The sequence below is a fragment of the Argiope bruennichi genome, chromosome 10 (genome assembly GCF_947563725.1).
Source record: "Argiope bruennichi chromosome 10, qqArgBrue1.1, whole genome shotgun sequence".
NCBI classification, from domain to species: domain Eukaryota; kingdom Metazoa; phylum Arthropoda; class Arachnida; order Araneae; family Araneidae; genus Argiope; species Argiope bruennichi.
In genome coordinates, this window is record NC_079160.1 from 109,377,139 (window position 1) to 109,399,185 (window position 22,047).

Genomic DNA, 22,047 nt, shown 5'->3' on the forward strand with positions numbered 1-22,047 from the left:
ATCTAATTCCAAAAACCAATGACGTTTCTCTTTCAGTTCTCTTTGGAACTGTCCAATGCGACACAGAGTGCTTCAGAAAGGTGTTCAAAGACTGCGCGAGAGACGCCGTTCCAATTGAAAAGATGACTCTCTGTAAGTATCAACTTCCCGACTAAAGAGTTCAATTTTAGGAACTGAATTTTTGAAAGAATATGTTAAATGCATTACAGTTAATCACAGGATTACACCAGAATATTGTTTCTTAATACATTTGTAGCCTTCTTCGTTATTTTCGAAATTTCCTTATGATTTTTCGATGAAAATAAATAATAGTTGAAAATTTTCTTAATAAGCAATATTTTGTATTATGTAATCAAGCTCTTACATGAAAATGTTTTTAATAAGACAAATTTGATTTTAGTGACTCATGTGTAACCGTTTATAATATATTCAAAAATTATATACAAACATTTGAAAAAGAACAAATTCATTAGCAAGTGATAACGTTTTTAATTATAGCTGAAACCATCTCTTAAAATGGTTAAAAGTATTACTTGAGACCATTTTAATGAGTGTTTTTCGAAGTGGATTATTTTTCTCTTAGCAAATCTCTTAGCAAATTTAATACTCCATTAATAATCTAAATACTTTTGGAATTTCTGGGGTTTTTTTATTAATATACTTTTAATATTATTCTATAATTGATGAAAGCGCAAATCTTTCATTTCAGAGTGTCAAATTATGAAAAATTTACTTTTAAAAGAATCAATTTATCTTTTATACATTTTGAATAGAAAAATCATACTCTTTTAGTGAGCCCAAAGATTTTTTGAAAGTATACAATACTTTCTCAGATATAACCAAGAGATTACATGACATTTTTAAGAATTAGTTATGATTTGTTACTTCAAAGGCCACTTATCAAACTCTATCACTCTTCAATTTCCATTAAAACTCAATAAATTTATTATTGTGGAATAATTTAATGATAGAGGCGTATATAAAAAGAAAAATATCAATGGCCGAGAAAGGAAACATTTGACACATCATAAAAAGGAATAGATTTTATTCTTTACCAACTTGATTAAATTTTGCGTTATTTTGTCTCAATAATAGATTCATGAAGAGACGGTATTAAATATTCTAAATACTAAGGTTTTACCTCTTTCTTCGCTGACCCAAGTCTAAAGAAATTACAATTAATATCAGAAATAAAATTCAGTGTATCTAGGAGAACATTTTCATTTGAATGCCTTTATTTTTATATTGATTGTCATATTTTATGGCAATGATACTCAAAAATTTCAATATTAACTTCTATTTCATATGCCCTTCCATGCCAATAACATATAAATATTTGCCACATTTATAAATTAAATTTATAAAACACACTACACCTTTCCACGTTTGAACGATTTGAACATAAGTAAATGAACGAACGCAACCAGTTTGAACGATTTTGCTTCCAAATAAACAGTAAAATTCATTTTTCCAATATCGTTTAAAATAATTTTTATATTATATTTTATATATATTTTTATTGATATTTTATATTATATTTTTATATAATTCTTATATTTCTGATACGAAGCTGTGACACGATATAATAATCTTATATTTCTTATTTGCTATTGATATTTATATTATTTTATTTAATATTAGTTTTTTATTTTATTCTTATTGCATTTTTGATGTTTTACATCCTGTATGATTTTTCGGCTACATTTAGTCCCTATTTATGTCTACAAAGTATATGTAATAATGTAAATTAATGCATTTTTTTTTCAGGCGATGAACTCTCTTTTCAGATACAGTGTATTGCCCGAAATGCTTATAAATGCGACATGTCATTCAAAACATCTGCCTTCGAACTCGAAATAGCTGTTTTGAGAATATGCAGAACCGACGCCGTCAAGAAATGTAAGAAAATTCCTTATATTAACAAATATGTCTGAAAACGTTTTAACATTTTACTTCTAATTAATCCAATTAAGGAACTTGCATGTTGCAATTAATGTACAGTATATTTTCTAAGGTTCTTTAATAATTTATTTACTTTAATTATGAAATTCTTTGTATATCATATATGTATGTAAAACATTTTAGAAACATTTAAAGATTTTTTTTTCAATACAATTAATTATTAAGTGCTTGCATGCATTTTAATCATTTTTTCACTTTAAAAGGCCTTTATTGAGAAAAATTTATACAATATATATCAATCAATGTATTTTTCATCATTTTCTACAAAGATTCGCATTTTTGTCCAAGAAGTCTTACAATTGATTGTCTTCAAATTTTTTAGTTCCTCAGGCTGTTGGCTTAGGCTATCAGGTTGACACTGATATCGAAATCACCGGTCTTAAATTGTTGAAACTAACACCAGCAATTGGGATATGACAAAGCAACATCATCATAAGTTTTTAAACTTTCTGATGGGCTTCGGCAGCAGATTTCTTAAATCAAAGAACCAAAAAGAACTGAATGTCGGAAATGCAATTTGGAGCTCCCCTTATTTGGAGCGTCTCTTTATACCCTGAATGATTCAATAATTCTAAATGGAAAACTTACAAAATGATAACAATAAAGTAATAGTAAATTGATGAAAGCGAAATTCATTGTTGTTTATATAGATACTTCGCGTGTTTAACAATGGATGTCTCTGATCAAAATACATGCAAGCACCTAAAAATATAAACATATTGCTGTATCTGGAACATATTGCTGAAGTTTTTAATCCCATTCATTTACCTTTTCATGCATTGTACTGCGGTATTCAATAAATAAGTTTTTAATAATAATTTTTCAAAATACTGGTAATTAAATATATTAATTATTACAGGGTAAGTTCTACCAGTTCCTCTATTTCATATTTCCTGATCTTAGGAAATACTAAATAAGTGTTAAATGATCAGAAAACAATTTTTGTGCAATTATATGAATATACATTGTAAGCGGAATTAACAGCGAAAAATGTTGAACTAACATATTAATATAAAGATATTTAAAGTAGTGAATGCTTTTATTCCTTTTTTTTTTGTGATAGTGTAGACGATATTTAAGCTAATTTTTTTTACAGATAATGAAAACAGTTATTTTTTATATTATGAAAATTACTTCTATTTTTGTGCAAAAAAATCTAAAATTAGTTTTATATGGACTTCTTTTTGAGTTTTATTCTTTATTTTAAAATTTTAAATTTTGAAGTGCTATTTTTCACAATTTAACATTAAATTGCAACTATCGTTTGATTCGAAATCTAGCTAAATTAATTGGAAAATATGTTTATAATTTTTAAAGTAGTGAAATGTCATCGAAAACACAAAAATGTTTAAAATTTCAAAACTCAAAGACGTTAAGAAGTAAATGAAAAATCTGTTTCAAAATGTCATCTTTACTTGTATGAAGAGAGTCCGGTTAATTCAAGTTTGAATAAGGGATGAAATAGAAAAAAATAATGTGTAAGGTAATTCAAAACGAAATAAAATGAGTCACATTTACTTACATCTATCGATACAGCAAAAACAATACACATGCATTTTGGAAAATGTCATTTTACAGTCATTTTTACTGATCTGCTTTTTAAGTTGTACTAAGTCTAATCTTGCTTCAGGGTTCGACGAAGAAAAGGAATGCTATAAGAAATCTGTCAACGCCACCCAATGTGTTGGACCAATCAACGAAGCTATGAGTGACCTTAAGACTCCTGAAGATTTCATCTTGGCGAACAAAAAGGTTTGCAAGTAAGTGGTGTCATTTTAAGTTGAGAAATAATATTGATGACGATATTTCTTCTAGCGCGAATTAAGCATTGAATTCTTTCATCATTTCTTCCACCCCCCTAAAAAAAGAAATGAACTGAAAGTTAGATTTCAGTTTTAAATCGAGATACGATTTTTTTTTTTCATATTAGAATTAACATTTCCATTATTTATTTCAAACAGAAACTCATCTCTCATCCTTGAGTATTAGATTATCGAATTTACATTTTTTTTATTTATTTATTTTTATTTTTATTTTATTTTATTTATTTATTTATTATTTATTTTATTTTATTTTATTTATTTATTTATCATTTATTTTATTTTATTTATTTATTTATTATTTTATTTATTTATTATTATTATTTTTTTTAATTCTCCTTTTCAAATGAAACAGTGTCACAGACTGGAAAAAAAATAAAAATCGCATGGTGCCAGAACATGCTAATACTGAAATTTCTGGCGGTATATTTCCAAAAAATAATCAGGAATAATAAAGTTATTGGGAGGAAGCAATGTAAAGGTAAAATATCATGGGTGTTTTTTTTTTTTTTTTGCCAAACTTTATGTGGTTTTAATAAATTGATTTATGTAAAACTCCAATAATCTTTCAATCAAGATAGAAATGAGCATAAATCTTTAGAAATTCATAAACAATAAAAGTACGGCATGTGAGGAACAAAGTCACTGTCAATAACACTGATCTAAACATTTAAGTCATTATTCAAGCTGCCGGCATTTGAAAGTTTATATGCTCTTATATCAAATCATTTACCAACCTCATCTCATTAAATAATGTCTTTTATAAATTAATTGTTTTATGAAATCTTCTCATGATTTCTTTAAACACATTATTGAAAAAAAAAATGTTTTACTTACAAGATAAAACAAGAAATAAAATTCCGTCAAAACGAATTAATAAATGAAAAATTAATACTCTAAATTATTTTCATGAAATTAAATTTATATTCAGGTAATAACGGGAGAGGAGGCGCTTAGTATTAGCAGATGTTTCTGTAAGTGGTAAAAGACTTTTATTAAATTATTCAAGTTATTTTATAAATAGTTTTTATGCATTTTGAATGGTACTTTCATAGCAATTTTGATTGCAGTGACATGATTTCCCGTTTTTAGTTTGTTCAAACCTTATTCCACCTGTGCGCGTGAGACCGTCGAAGAGAACTGCGGAAGAATAAACAAGGTCTTGTTCGACTGGCTGTTCGTTCCCCTCCAGAGGCTGAGCAACTCTCTTTGCGACGAGCTGATTCTCCCAGCTGATGAGAAAGACACCCGACCTGACAACTTCGGAAACCTCAATGTTTTTCAGAACGTGGCAGCCATCTTTTTGGCTAATTAAATAAACATGAAAATGTATAAATGAAATAAAGGCTTTGAATAAGTACACTGGCTAAGTGCTTTTTTTGAAATATTGCAATGAATTTTTATTCCGTGTGTCATCATTTTCATGACAAGGGAGAATGTTCTAGAGGTGATTCTAAATGTTACTGAATGGTTGAAGGGCCTATAGGCGGCGATTTGGCGACTATTTGGCGATGTGTCATCTTTGAAAACAAAAATGAAAGCTTATTAAACTGCTATATCTTTGCTATATGTAGATAAGAAAAAGCATTTGATATGTTTTTGTTTTAAACGTTTTGATATATTTTAAAAAATTCTCAAAGGTTTTAAATTGTTAAAAAAAATTATTTCCGAGTTGACAACTTCGGAAACTTGAATGTTTTTTGGACCGTGTCAGCTGTCTTTTTTGCCAATTAAATAAACATGAAAATGTATTAATGAAAGGAAGGCTTTGAATAAGTACACTGGCTAAATTGATTCCTGAATTATTGTTATGAATTTAAAATATTGTTTCGCTCCTCGACCATTTTCATGATAAGGTTACTGCTATGGTTTTCATAGCACATCACACTGACAATCCTTTAAAGAATAATAAGGCCAAAGCAGCCGGGTGGTAAGGTCTCGGTAGTGGAACCAGAGGGATTTAGGTTGGAGACCCAATGCCGTCGAAGGACTGTCGTGTAAGCGGGCCTGATGAACGCTAACTCCATCAGCGAAACCTCCACCGATGTGATGTGAAGTTTGGAGAGGGGTTTCCTAATTAGGCATCATCCTCATTATTTGACTGCGGTTAAATGTCACGAGGTCGTGCTTGAAATAGCCCTAGTGTTAATTCAAAACGGGACGTTACTATGACTAAAGTTGGAAATTCATAGTAACAGAATTTTTATACACTACATCTCATTAAATTGTGAGATTATGTATCTTCCTCCAATCGTACGAACATGGGAAGACAATAGTTAGGCAATTAAGCAAGATTTTATATTCTTTATTTAATAGATAAGATTTCAATAAACAAATATAGATATTTTGATTAATTGCCTTAACCTGTAATTGGAGACAAGAATTTCCTCACGCAACCAGAGACATGGAGTCAGAATGACTCTATATTATGTTTCCTTTTTGTCTTTTGTAAAGAGCATTGGATTTTATTTTGGAAACAGAATACATTCTGAAAATCATGTAGCTACCAAAAATGTAAAAAAATATTAATATTAAAAGTGTTAAATGTTATAATATTAAATTTTGGAAAAAAATTATATTTTGATGAGTATTTATATAATGACATAATCTTTTGATGAATATTTACTTCGTTTACATATTACGGAATTACTCTAATGTTAATAACTGTTAGAATTTAACAAGCAAACGAAGATGACAATATTTCAAAATATTATTTTGAGAATATTTCTTTATTATTTTTGCATTATACAAATTAAAAGCACTTTCAGAGACATGGACACAATGATTCCATAAATAACAACAAAAATTTGGACAAAGAATAACTTGTCATACGCATGTGTTCATAGACTTTTGTCAACATACTGTTGAAAGAACAACTTGAATGTACTGAGGAGATGAACAAAGGTCAAGGAAAAAATACTACTTGATAATCGGAGCTAATAAACAACGAGGATTCATTTTGACTTCTATCTCCTGTTACAGTTAAAAAATAATGATTTTTAATTTATTTCTCTCACCGGTTAAATATGTAGAATTTAAAAAGGTCAACATTTCGTGCACTTATTGCCTAATGTGATTGAATCAGACACCAAAGTAAATTCTTAAAAAAAGAATTTTGAAAAATAAGATTGGGATCGATCAGGTGACATTTGAAAATAACATTTTTTCAATCTAATTCACGCCTTTCTCAATATTACCTTATGTTTATATAGATTCTAACAAAAGTTTTTGTGCATGCGTTTGTATGGGTTTAATTCGACAAACTTGGGATGAGAAGAATATATATATATAATGAGTGTGCAAAAAAGTAATACAATGGGCCAGTGGCCATTTAAACTTGCAAAACCATTGATGACGCTTAGGAGAAAAATAATCATAATATGCCTGGTCGATGTTTATTTTCATCTACGCCATTGATTGGTGATTAGTTCTTTGGAACAGCAGCTATTTCTTAGATGATTTTCATGTGTGCACATAATCTTGCTTGCAAATAGTGGGACATGCTCAAAATTGTGAAATACCTCAAGAACCGTCGTTGATAAAAATTTTTACCATCGATTCATCACTATGTGAACACTTATAAAGAGCATTTAAAAGATTTTTATTAAATTTGTGATAAAAAAATTCAAACTATTATGGTTCTTCGTCCATATCTTCTGATCGCATTATTGCATAAAAACTAATCTTAAACCATTTTAAAACTAAAAAATATATATATATTTAACTACGGATATTTTATTTCTGTGCAATTCATTAAAACCTGAACAAAAAAATGCCTGCCATTGGTGATTGCGTTTTTTTATACAATTTTCACATCCTTTCTATGTAATAACTGTGCTTTCTATGCAAGTTACGGTTTATGCGATTTTCTCATACTTAAATTCTTTAGAAAATATATGTATTAAGGACATTTTGCAATAATATTCCTCATTATTTTATGTGCTTCGTTCATAAAAAGGCATGTTGCGATGATATTGAATGAATTTTTGTTTTTTTTATTATTGATATAATCAAGAGCAAAATAATAGTAAGTCAAAAGAATCAATAATAAAATGGCATCTTTTTTTCACATTTTGTTATTTAAACAGGAAAATCTCTTTCAAATTATTCCTTTTTTGTTTCAGATTATGAATCATTTAGAAACTGATTGGGATACGCTGTGAATGAATCAAACTGCCATAGACCGTACCAGGAGATCATGAAGGACAGAAAAACCCTTCAGGACATCTTGAAAGGTTTAAAAGAGGATTGCAAGTAAATAAATAAACATAATGCTGCAATAAACTGAAATCTCAAGTAGGCATCACAAACTTAAATAAATCATCGTATTGTTCCGAATTGTACCGCCATGAATGAAAAAATGAGTACATTGTTCCTAAAATTGCTTTCAATTGAATGCTATTTGTCTCAGGCAACCAGCTCTCTGAGAATACAGGTTGTATTTAATTTTTCATAAATCTCTCAGATATATCTTCTTATATATGATTCCGTCAAATTGTGATACAACAAGGTCGTGTTATTTTAATTGTTTTTCTTAAGTTCCGTTTATTATGTACATGAATCTTTCAAATGGAGGCAGTCCCATGATTAACGGAAACCGTCATCATCAGTTTTGAGGGATGGAATAAAATCAAACGGTAAAATGTTTGATGGATCAGTTTGAAATTTTGCTTAATAATGTAATTTTTTTTTGTAAATTAGATTTAAAAAATATATTTCTAAAAATTTTAAAAATTTGCACAACTATTAAATAAATATTAATTAAAAAAATTTATTTTTAATTTTCAACTCATATGAATTTCTTTTTTGTGCAATATTATTATTAAAAGCTTTTGCAAAAAAACTTATTCGGTTTCATTTATAATTAAATAAATTCTTATTAAAATTTTTAAAATATTGTTACGAATCTGTGATGCGGCTTCCCAGCATAGCTGGTTCCATAGGAGGTCCCAGAGTTGGCGACAAACTTGGCGACTTTGGCGTCAAAATAGATTTTACCCGAAACATTGAGAATTTTCCTGATCCGTCCAGTAGGAATGGAGATACGCCTCGAACGTTCCTGATTGGTTGAGAGGCTTCTAGCCCCGTCTCCTGAGACCTATAAAAGGAGCAGCCTGTAGCTGCCGGGGTCGATTGGTGAACCAGTGGTGAATTGAGCAGTCGTGGACCAGTGGAGTGGAAGAGTAGTCGGAAGCGACGGCGAAGAACTCGTCTTCCAGGGACTAGCGGAGCAGCGATGGAGTAGAGCTGCTGTTTTGAATGCTGCTGTGTATGCTGCACGTCTCGGCTGAAGATAATCGTCTTCTGTGCTGTATATAGTTGTCGTCTTTGTGCTGTCCTGTGTGTCTTCGTGTAAATAAACGTCGTTGTTTTATTTTATACTGCCGAATCCTGATTGAGCGTTCTTCACACTATATAACCCCCACTATCCAAACGAACCCCGGAAATTTCGTAACAATATTACTCCGTCCTGGACATTGTCATCCTTAAATGTATATATGTGCTAAATTTTGTTGCTGTAGGTCAAACGGTCTTGGTTATAGAGCACCAATACACACACACATTCATCTATATTATTGGTAGAGATTACCTTTTAAAATGAAGTAAAAAGTCCTGGTTCTAGAAATATGTTTCTTATCGTTTAAAGTTCATCAAACGACCACGTTAAAAGTACATAATAGTTTAGAATTATATTCTGTATTAATATGAGCTAGATTATTAATGGTTATATGTTCAAAGACATACATCTAGCTGTGCTGCCAGAATTTCTTATAAAATATGGAAGAAATACTACCAGAAATTAGAAACTCTCAAAAGCTTTATTACTGCAATATTATTTTCTTAATATTGGTATTGAAAATGCCTGCTCTAATCTAAATTCAATATGTACAACGTATTGTTTCTATCACTAACCATTTATTCTAACTGAATGGGGAATGTAGACTTTGATGAAAGACCCCCTGCCCCCACTCTTCCTTTTACTAAAATGGCTTTTATATAAATTTAATGGTTTATAAATTACAAGAAAGTGGCAAAATAATGTCAGATTTTTCGTAATGGTGAAGTAAGAATCAGTGGTGGCAGGGATATAATATAATTAAGTCAGATTAAATGACGAGGGGGATATTATTTTATTTTCAATTCAGTTATTATATGTTCATTGGCGTGCAAATATTTGCATATTATACATTCTTTCTAACTTGATTTTTTTTAATAATGCATATTCTTTTTCACTTTGATTGGTAGAGAGATGCAATTTCAGTTTTATGGAAAAGGAAAGAGTAATACGATGTGGATTGCCAAAATAAATTCAAAATTTTAATGAGATACATTGCATCCTTTAAAGAAAAGTTAAATGACATTATTACATTTTTCTTCAGCATCGATTAAATTAACTATTCCAGATAAGGAAAAGATGCTGTTCTCTTTGTTTTCTAGGATTTTTTTTCCTTTAGTAAGAATTGAGATATAATTACAAGTAGGACATTTGCCCTTTTTTAGGAAAGAAAAAATTATCTAATATTGAGTTTATGGAAATTTTTTCAATTGAATGATGTTAGTCAAGATAACTGTGAAATTTCATTGCAGTCTCCTGCGTCTTTAAAGGATGATGGAATAATATCTCTACATTTTTCATCATTAGCATTTAAAATTATCTTTTCAGAGAGGAAAAAGATGATGTTCTCTTTGTTTTCTAGGATTTTTTTTCTTTTAATAAGAATTGAGATATAATTACAAGTAGGAAATTTGCACTTTTTTAGGAAAGAAAAAATGATTTTAATTTTGAGTTCAAGGAAAGTTTTTCAATTGAATGATGTTAGCCAAGATAACTGTGAAATTTCATTGCAGTCCCCTGCGTCTTTAAAGGATAATGGAATAATATCTCTACATTTTTCATCATTAGCATTTAAAATTATCTTTTCAGAGAGCAGAAAGATGATGTTCTCTTTGTTTTCTAGGATTTTTTTTCCTTTAATAAGAATTGAGATATAATTACAAGTAGGAAATTTGCACTTTTTTAGGAAAGAAAAAATGATTTTAATTTTGAGTTCATGGAAAGTTTTTCAATTGAATGATGTTAGCCAAGATAACTGTGAAATTTCATTGCAGTCCCCTGCGTCTTTAAAGGATGATGGAATAATATCTCTACATTTTTCATCATTAGCATTTAAAATTATCTTTTCAGAGAGGAAAAAGATGATGTTCTCTTTGTTTTCCAGGATTTTTTTTTTTTTTGCTCTACAAGAATAGAGAACTAATGGCAGGTAGAAAATTTACAAATTCAGAAGAAAGCAAAGCAAACGGAACGCAACTGAATCTTTGCATTGCATAAACGAAAAACTTCATTATTATAAAAGTAACGAATGAATCGGAATTCTGATAAACTTACATATAAATGATTAAACTTAATAAAGGTGCTCTGTTGTTTTTAATAGTTAAAATATGGTGGTTAAATAGACATACATTCATGTTTTCAAAACTGTTTATTCTTTTTTTCTTTTCAGAAAAGTGGACTGGTTCGGTTCAAACACTTTTGTGGAGTACCAAACATACCAAATACCAAACACTTTTGTGGAGAACACCAGTCAGACTATTTTTATAAATCTGCTTTCGAGAGTGTGATTAAATTGAACAAGCTCCTCTGCAACGAGGTCATCCTACCTGCTGAAGACAACTTGCACGAGTTGGTCATTTTGGGACTCCCGAGGCTCATAGAGTCCACTGTAGCCATATTAACACTTCCTTGAAGAATTGTACCAAATAGAGACAAAATAAATACTTTAAAATGAAGTAGATTTTTTTTTTTGGGGGGGGGGGCTTTCTTGGCTTTTATTTTGTTCCAATCAATTTGATGTTCACTTTAAACTTTTCCACATTTGTGTATTTTCAATGATATTATGATATAATGATATTAGTAGTAATAGGTTAATTTTAACAAATTTGCTTTCGTATAAATGGAATTATTTCTTAAAGCACAATGTAATTATTTCTTGAAGCACAAACTGAATAATACATAATACTGAAGTAGAAGGGCCTTTTTTGAAACGCTTTTATTAAATTAACTTCCCTTATTTTCTAATGATGGAGTTTATAATAGATTTCACATTGAATGCATGAGTTTTAAAGTTTTAAAATGTTGTAGCAGTTACATATTTCTACTATCTTCTCTTACCTTTATAAAATCAAAGTATATTTCCTATGATCCTTCTTGGTGTCATTATTAGATTGTATTCTAGTGAGTGTTGTATAGGTTCGTGTTCGTGTTTGTTTTGTCCTGTGAAATGGGAATTTAGAAAATAATTAAATAACTATTCCTGAAATTCGTCTGTTATTTCGTCTACCTCACAGTGAAATTATAAAGTGTCTCGTCTCTCTACAATTTTGAACACTCTTGTTCTCTGGATGGTATTATAATAATTTAAAGTTTTTAGAACATGGTTTTTGAATACATATGTAAATTGTAATCAATTTTTTTATATGACTGTTGTCATTAATGACTAAAATTGAGAAAAATATAATTAGAATAATTCACATTAATAATAATAATAAATAATGAAATGTATTGAACGCTATTATTATTAAATTATATGATATATTAAATTACTTCTGATTTCATTTTTTTTTTCATAATTCCTTTTATTCGAAGTACACAAGAGGAAAGTATATTGTATTTGTAAAAAAAAAATTGTACCCGATAATTTAATGAATCCTCATGTTACATACTTCCCTGAATCTCCAAAATACATTTTTGGAATTACACTTATATATCTACAGATATAATTCCAAACACAGGATTACTCAAAATTGCATTTAACTAAAAGAATAAAATTTGATATACGGCCTTTACATCAAATTTATTAACATTTATCAGTTTATAGAAAAATACCATGCAACGAATCTCTCCGCTTAATTTGAAACTATGAATACTATTACGGAGATCAGAAGAAAATGCAGACAAATGTGGTCATTATTATTAAACAAATAGTGCAAAAACTTTACACTTGATCAAAAATTCTACAAACATTTTTAAAGCTCCGCTCCTAAATAAGAATACAATATTTTTAAGGAAAACATCCATTGAGTGTAGTTTGAGAAAACGAATAAGTCCATAACGGATGCTTCACTCTTCCAAGAGGAAACGAGAAACACAGATAGTAAAACGCAGCCAAAGCAGGCACAAGACTGAATTTTCAAAAAACTGCAAAACACAGGCAGCAGGAAATTTTGATTGAATAAAAGCACAACACAATGTCATCAAAGGCCTCGTTCCGTCCTTGTGAGGAGAGAAACCAAACAGATCCCATAACGGATTCTTCGCTCTTCCAGTAAAAAACACGAAATATAGCCAATAAAACGCAGCCAAAGTGGGCACAAAACATAACATTAAAAAACTGCAAAACACAGGCAAGCAGGAAATTTTGATTGAATAATCGTACAACACAATATCAGTCAAAGGCCTCGTTTCGTGTTTATCAGGCGAGAAGCCCAACTAATTTCATAACAGATGCTTCACTCTTCCACGAGAAAACAGAAAATACGACCAATAAAATGAAGACGAAATAAATATAAGACATTACTTAAAGAAATCTACAAGTCACATCAAACATCAAATTTTGATTGAAAAAAGACATAAAACAGTTAATTGCTTCACTCCATACTTGTGAGGCGAGAAGCCCAACTAATTCAATAACGGATGCTTCACTCTTCTATGAGAAAATTCGAAATACAGCCAATAAAACGGAGCCGAAAGAAACATAAGACTGTACTTACAGAAATTTAGAAGTCACAGGTAAACACCAAATTTTGACAGAATAATCGCACATAACAATACTAGTCAAAGGCCTCGTTCCGTTTTTATGAAGCCAGAAACCCAATTATTTCTATAATGGATGCTTCGCTCTTCCACGAGAAAACACGAAATACAGCCAATAAAACGGAGCCGAAGCAAGGAAAATACAGCACATTCAGAAATCAACAAGTTAGAGGCAAACAACAAATTTTGAGGGAATGATCGCACAGCACAATATCAGTCGAAGGCCTCGTTCCGTGCTTGTGAGATGAGAAGCCCAACTATCTCCATAGCAGACGGTTCGCTCTTCCACTAGAAAAAACATGAAATTCTGCCAATAAAACGGAGCCGAAACAAGTATAAGGCAGCACTTACAGATATGGGAAATGTTTAAAATAATAAAAGCGCAGGCTAACATTACTCAAAACTCTTGTGTCCACAATCGTACTTCAAAAACAGAATGTATTTGATTGATTAGCTTTAACCCTTCAGGGGTGGCGGTCACAAATAATGGCACCAATTTTAAAACTTCCTGTAAAAAAACGATAGGTGTCATACTCAAAATTTTGTAGGAAAAGTGCAATTATTTTATTTTCTAATGAATAGATGGCAACCCAAGCAATTTTATATTGTTGTTTTGGTATTAATTTTATTTTAAAATTGCCTCCATTTTTTGCCTGAAATGTGGAAATTTTTTGGGGGTTCTTAAGAACTGAAATTTTATCAAAAGCAATCACCCTCTTTCTTACAATATCCATGAAGTTTTAAATAATAATTCTTTTGAAGCTTCTTATTAATTTCAGTACGAACCAAAGTGGTTTATTTCTCTTTGGTCTCATTTCGGGACTCCGCCCATCTAGGGCATCTGTATCTTAGTTAGCTAATCTTCTGATATGCCGCCTTTCGTATCCGTGGGAAAACAAGAAGTTGATATTTTTCACAGAAGGGTGCGATGCAGATTTTCTGTTCGTGGGGAGGGGGAGAGGGGTGTTTATTATCTATATTGAAAGAATATTCATATTTGAAACCAAAAAACATTTCACTTTTCAGATTTTCCTGTCGCTCCAGATGGTTTCTTATTTTTAACGCTCAAGCTCTGCTTAAATTTTTGAGTTTTTTCCCTATACATTTCTGCGTTTATATAACCTTAATTTTTATTTAAAAAAATTTTTCGTATTTATTATTATTATTGTATTCTGCATTTGAAAATTATGAAAAAAATGCCGATAAGATATCGAAGATGATCTTTGTGCTGTTCCAAAAACTGTTTGCATAAAACACGGAACAATGTGCAAAACATGCGATGTACCATTGTGTGTTAGAAAAAAGACAAATTAATTTTAATTAATCAATTTAATTGTGAATATATATTTTTAGCACTTTATTCTTAGTGGATATTTTGTATTAATTTGCAATGAGTTCTATTTTTCATTATTTATATATATAAGATATAATTTAGAAATTTCGTAATAAATATGTTACAAACTGTATTATTAATATTTCAAATGTTTCAAATTACCTAAAACTTAAATAAAAATTCCGGCCTCCTGGCCTAAGGGTAGCTCGTCTTCCCCGTGACCTGGGCGTCCCAGGTTCCAATCCTGGTTCGGGCATGGTTGTTTTCACCCTGTGTTCTATCAATGAGGTGTGTGAAGGAGCCCCCAGTAAAAAGTGGTTGTGCAACCGAGTGTGTGAGTGTCATCTTCATATGAGCTAGAAAGACTTCTGCCCTCGAAAGTTCAGGGGTCCTCAGCCTCAGAAGCTACTGCATCTCTTTTCCATGGTCACGTGGATGCGACATCATCATCATCATAAATAAAAATGTTTATTATCCTAAAATATTCATAATTACTGCTATTATAAGAAATTTCCGCAATTATTTTGAAAGAATTTCAACACAGAGATTGCTCTAGACGGGCGGTGTCCTCAGTCGAGCAGACGACCCTCTGCGGAAGGAGGGATTTAAAAAAAAAAATTTGATTGCAAAATTTATATCTACAGAATCTGTTAATAACATTGATTGTGGTTTTTCATCATATTGCAAAAATTATAATGACTGGCCCTTGAAAATATTAAGGTTCGAGCAGTTCTATAGTCTTCGAAACAGGGTTGAGAATTTTCTAGAAAGATTCTGGTTCTAAGCTCGCAATAGAGCCTCAATAAAAAATTCACAGAGTTCTTGAATATCCAAACCAAAACTTGTATATCCAAACAAATTTGTCATAATGGCTCATGGTATCATTGTAATAAAATCTATTCATGGAGTGCAGGTACGCTAACGGCGGCAAGATACCTTTTGCGCGCCATTGCATAATAATAATCACAAAAGATTTGCATGTTTGCTAAATCTATTGTTAGGAACCTGTGATGCGGCTTTCTAGCATAGTTGGTTCCATGGGAGGTCCCAGAGCTTGGCGACAAACTTGGCGACCATTTGGCGACTTTGGCGCCAAAATAGATTATACCCGAAACATCGAGAATTTTCCCGAACCGTCCAATAGAAACGGAGATACGCCTCGAATGTTACTGATTGGTTGAGAGGCTTCTAGCCCCGCCTGCTGAGACCTATAAAAGGAAACACTCGCAGCTGCCGGGCGGTCGTGAATTGGGTTGTAAACCTGTGGTGAGTCGAGTTGTGAACCAGTGGTGAATTGAGGAGAAGTCGGAAGCGACAGAGTAGAGTGGACGGGTGATCGTGAATTGAGTCGTGGACCAGTGGAGTCGAAGAGTAGTCGGAAGCGACGGTGAAGAACTCGTCTTCCAGGGACTAGCGGAGCAGCGACGGAGTAGAGCTGCTGTGTATACTGTTGTATACTGCTGTGTTTGCTGCACGTCTCGGCTGAAAATCGTCTTCTGTGCTGTATATAGTTGTCGTCTTTGTGCTGTCCTGTGTGTCTTCGTGTAAATAAACGTCGTTGTTTTATTTTCTACTGCCGCCTGGTGATTGAGCGTTCTTCACACCATACAACCCCCACTATCCAAACGAACCCCGGAAATTTCGTAACACTATCTTGTGATGTTTGATGGTTAATCTCCGTCTTGTGGTTAATACATAAATATCAGAGAATAGAATATTTATTTTGGAGATCTTTTTTTATTACCAATTGAAATTTGACCTAGCACCTTAATTTGAATCGCAGGATCATATAAAGTATTTCATTGATTTCAGCCATTTCATTTTGTGTTGTTATCATGCCTTTACATGAATACTTTTATGTAGACAGACAGAAGATCAACTTGGCGACGAATTTATTTCATAATTTTCTGAGAATCTACACTTTTCAGGCTAAAACTGTGAATAAATTTTATTCTATTAGATTTTCACGAATCTTATTCCCAAATTATCTAATATTTGGAGAAGTGGATAGTCGGGTTTTGTTAGAATGGTTTTCGTTTAAAATTTGACAAAAATCCTCGAATTTAATGTTGAAAGTATGTGCTAAGTTTCCTCAGTATATTTAAAGTACTTTTAAGTTATCAGCTTCGCACTGCGTAAAAAACTCTAATTGGACTCATGGAGATCTGAAACGTTCTGCAATGATAAACTCTTGAATTCGATTTTAGCCACGATTACAACACTTTTTTCTTTGTATACGGAAATGTTAGAATTTGAAGTTTGTAGATTTAGTTCAAAATCATATGTGGGTTTACCACTATGACGCAACATTATACAGAAATAGTCTCAATTTAGGTTAGTTTGATTGTATTGGGCTGTATAAGACCAAATATCAGATGCAATAGTACAACAAGATACGATAAATAAAAGTAATGTGTTCTTAAAAATTCTCTCTATTAAAAATTATTTCCGATTGCAAAATAAAGCAATATGATATTAATTTTTTTTAAAAAAAATATTATAGTTTTTTTTGCTCTTAATTAGTTTTTAAATCAGAAATTAACTTTTTTAATGAACATCTATAGGGTAGGGAAAAATAGCATAAAGATTAGGCAGCCTATCAAAATAAAAGAATTTATTTCTAAAATTGTACCACCAGTTTCAATAAGCATGGTTAAAGTTAAATAAAATAATAAACCTCACGTTCACATGAATGAATCCAAATATGACATTTTTCACCTTGCGAATCGAAATATGATATTGCAGCGGCCAAACAGGCGATAAATGACTGTTTGTTTCGCCAGTTGGCGATAAGCATCAATCATACCTATGAAGATGAACTTTGCTCTCCAACGAATACGAGTGACTCACTTCCTGCCTTCGCCAGCTGGCTTAGAACTTCTGCCTCGTGCTGGTCGATGGAATTACGGCCAATGTATCATGATTTATATTTGTTAATTTAACTTGTAATTAAAATTTATTTTTGTTATTTACATGGCTGGCAGTTTTCATTAAGTAAAAATGTTTTAATACTTTAATTTAAAGTAATTTGGCAATGCGTGTTAAACCACGCACCAAACTGGTGACCTGGTACTTTCTGCTTTACTTTTCTAAAACTTGCGAAGTCCAGCCTCAAAATTTCTAAAATATGCTCAAATCAGATTTTAGTAACTGAGCTCTTCAAATATTTTTAGTACATACCACCCATTATGGATTATTTTGGATTATTGTGCCAAGAAGTAATGCATCAAGGACCAGGTATGTGCTCGAATTTTCTGTTCATTTCTCTGTGATTGGTCAATATTTCATTTTCCCATTTTTTTGGCGAAGAAATCTTGTTATTTATATTCAGTATTATTTTTCGTCTTATTTTTCGTATTCGAAGTATTAATTTCTTATTACTTTCGTTTGGCTACCATGTTTATTATTATGATTCTTAACTCCCAATTTTTTTTAAAAACACGTGTATTTAAATAATCATAAATTTTTCTGATATTCGTAAATATTGTAAAAATTATTAGTTTTCCACAACGAGAAACCAAAAATGCTTAATTCTGAAAAACTGTCAATGCTGACGCTCCGACAGAGTCGCAGGTGTCCCATCTTTCGGTGAAAATACCACCGCTGTGGAGGAACAATATAAAATTGTGGTTCATCCAAGTAGAAAGCAATTTCGCTCTAGCTAAAATAACCAATGATATTACAAAATACAATCATTTGATTGCAACTATTGATCCGAAAACTTTATCTGCGGTAGCTGATAGTTTACTCACACCCTCTGACACCAACAAATATGATGCGTTAAAGACTCGACTTATAGCCTAATTTTCAGCTTCGGAAAATAAACAGATCCGTCGACTGCTTTCGGAACTACATTTAGGCACCGATAAACCATCGCAGTTACTCCGAAAGATGCGCGAACTCGGTGGTGGCACAGGCATAAAAGATGATTTCCTCAAAACTTTATGGCTGCAAAGACTGCCATTAGAAATGCAGGCAATTTTATCAATAAGTTCTGAACCCCTGGACAATTTGGCCAACATGGCCGACAAAATTGACGAGGTCCGTATTTCCTCAACAGATAACAGCGTTTTTGCTGTCCCCCGAGGCGCGGAAAATACTGCTATGCGGAAAGCTTCCACTCCGGATGAGTTTACTGCACTCCGAAGCGAAATCGCCGCTTTAAGTAAGCAGGTACAACGGCTTTCCCGCGACAGAAGCAGAGGCCCGTTCCATCGGAAAAATAGACAGCGCAGTTTTTCGCGTGGGCGTTCCGGTGATCGTGGGAGAAAATTCTGTTATTATCATTCGCGTTTCGGAGAAAAGGCACTGAAGTGCGTATCGCCGTGTTCGTACTCAACTAAAGCGGATCAGGAAAACTCGCAATAGCGGCTGTCGATCAACCTACATCGGCGGCAGCCGCACAATCGTATCGTTTGCATGTTTTTGATAAGAGATCCCATTTCAAGTTTTTGATAGATTCTGGCTCTGATGTTTCGTGCATACCGCTCAACAAAAACCAAAAAAACCTAAACCCTGATTCTCTGCAACTTTTTACAGCTAACAACTAAAAAATTTATACTTATGGATCTAAACTATTAAATGTGGACTTAGGTCTAAGAAATTTTCCATGGAAATTTTTAATTGCTAATGTGCCTGTTCCCATAATAGGGGCAGATTTTTTACAAACCTTTGACCTATTAATAGATCTCAAAGGGCGCAAATTTATTGATAATGTAACTAAATTTACCCAACCCGGAATAATTTCAAAATCAACAAATTATGCATCTCTAAATCATCTCTAATCAGGTGAATCACTATACCATAAAATTTTGGAAGAATTCCCAGAATTAACAAAATTAACATTTGGTGTAAAACCTGTTAAACATAATACGGTCATTTTATTGAAACAACCGGTCCGCCTTTCCATAGTAAACCTAGAAGGCTAAATCCAGAAATGTATGACGCTGTCAAAAAAGAGTTTCAGTTCATGATGGATCAAGGCATATGCCGACCATCAAAATCACCCTGGTCATCTCCCCTTCATGTCGTTTCCAAAAGATCAGGCAGCATTCGTCCTGTGGGCGACTATAGGAGATTGAATGCCTGTATGTACCGGACCGTTATCCCATACCCCATATCCAGGATTTTTCAAATGCACTCCACGGAAAAAATATTTTTTCAAAACTTGATATAGTCCGTGCTTATTTTCACATACTAGTGCATCCGGATCATATACAAAAAACCGCAGTTTGTACACCATTTGGACTGTTTGAATTCCCATTCTTAAATTTTGGACTATGTGGGGCAGAACAAACTTTTCAGCGATTCAAGAATGAAATTATGGGAGATATTAAATTTTGCTATGTCTATTTGGATGATATTTTAATATTTAGTTCCAGCCAAGAAGAGCATAAAGCTCATTTACGAATCGTACTAGAGAGATTAAATACATATGGACTAACCATAAATGTTTCAAAATGCATATTTGGCGTCTCAGAAATTCCATTCTTAGGTCATTTAATTACCAGTTCGGGAACTAAACCTTTACCCCATAAAGTTGAACCGATTCTCAAATATTCACAACCAAAAACAGTTAAAGATCTTCAAAGATTTTTAGGTTTTTAAAATTTCTTCCGTAGATTTTTACCGAACATAGCAAAACATCAGGTACATTTAACTTCATATTTAAAAGAAGCGAAAAAGAATGATAAAACGAAATTGGACTGGTCAGATAAAGCGGAAGAAGAATTCCAAAATTGTAAACAATTAATTGAAAATGCTGTTTTATTGGCACATCCAAAACCAGATGCCATATTAATTTTACAAGTCGACGCTTCAGACTTTGCAGTCGGTGGGTCATTGTCTCAATTAGTAGATGAAGAATTGCAACCACTCGCATTCTTTTCTCGGAAACTCTCCCCAGCAGAAAGAAACTATAGCGCTTACGACAGAGAGTTATTAGCAGCTTATGCTGCCATCAAACACTTTAGGCACATGCTTGAAGCTAGAAATTTCTCTTTGTTTACGGATCATAAGCCGTTAACTTACGCTTTCCAACAACGCTTGGACAAATGCTCTCCGAGACAGGCTAGACAATTAGATTTTATATCTCAGTTTACCACCGATATTCACCACATAAAAGGCTCTGAGAATATATTAGCAGATGCACTTTCTAGGATAAACGCTATAAATATGCCAAATCCCATAGATTATAACGAAATTGCACAAGCGCAACAAATTGATTCTGAATTAAAAAATTTAATCGATAATTCTGAAACATTACAATTTAAAAGAATTGCTTTTCCAAATTGCGAAACTTCCATTTATTGTGATGTATCAACAGGTACAGCTCGACCTTATATTCCTGAATCATTTCGTCAACAAATTTTTCATCACTACATAATTTATCTCATCCTAGCATTCACAGCACTTCAAAATTAATTCGATCGCGTTTTATTTGGCCTTCCATTCGAAAAGATTGCAACAATTGGGCTAAGCATTGGGTCAAAAATCGAAGGTAATTCGCCATACTAAAACCCCAGTAGGAAAATTTGCAGATCAATCACAGAGGTTCGAACATGTGCACCTGGACTTTGTAGGCCCTCTGCCTCCTTCTCAAGGAAACTATTACTGTTTAACAATGATAGATAGGTTCACGAGATGGCCAGAAGCCGTACCAATTCCAGACATGACAGAACAGACAGTAGCACAAAATTTTTTTAAGCACTAGATAGCCAGATTTGGTTGTCCTATAAGAATCACTACTGACCAAGGCAGACAGTTTGAGAGTGATTTGTTCCGCGCTCTCTCTCAGCTACTAGGAATTAAAAGTATCAGATCTTCTCCTTATCATCCTCAGGCCAATGGCTTGATCGAAGAGTTCCACTGCCCATTAAAGGCAGCTTTGAAAGCCTACAACACAGATCAGTGGTCTGCAGCACTGCCCACCTTGTTACTCGGATTCCGGTCTGTCTTCAAAGAGGATCTACAAGCGACGACTGCTGAGCTGGTATATGGCAAGTCTCTGCGACTACCAGAAGAAATTTCGATCCAACACCTGGAGACGCATCACCCAAGCAACTCTTGGAGGACTTGAAACGCCATTTTGCAATGATGAGACCAATTCCAACTTCCTG

General features: G+C 32.3%; 1 protein-coding gene across 2 annotated transcripts in view; it reads left to right on the plus strand.

Moving 5' to 3' along the window:
- LOC129989440 (uncharacterized) overlaps window positions 1-22,047 on the plus strand; it is a 46,305-nt gene that overhangs the window by 4,372 nt on the left and 19,886 nt on the right. The window contains exons 2-5 of one of the 2 annotated variants that reach the window (XM_056097984.1): window positions 37-132; window positions 1,768-1,899; window positions 3,593-3,722; window positions 4,875-5,142. The exons of the other annotated variant lie outside the window; for it this stretch is intronic. Coding sequence (XP_055953959.1) covers window positions 37-132; window positions 1,768-1,899; window positions 3,593-3,722; window positions 4,875-5,097 — 581 coding nt within the window. The 3' untranslated portion in view covers window positions 5,098-5,142. Of the gene's footprint in view, window positions 1-36; window positions 133-1,767; window positions 1,900-3,592; window positions 3,723-4,874; window positions 5,143-22,047 lie in introns of those variants that run through there. 2 annotated transcript variants of the gene reach the window in all.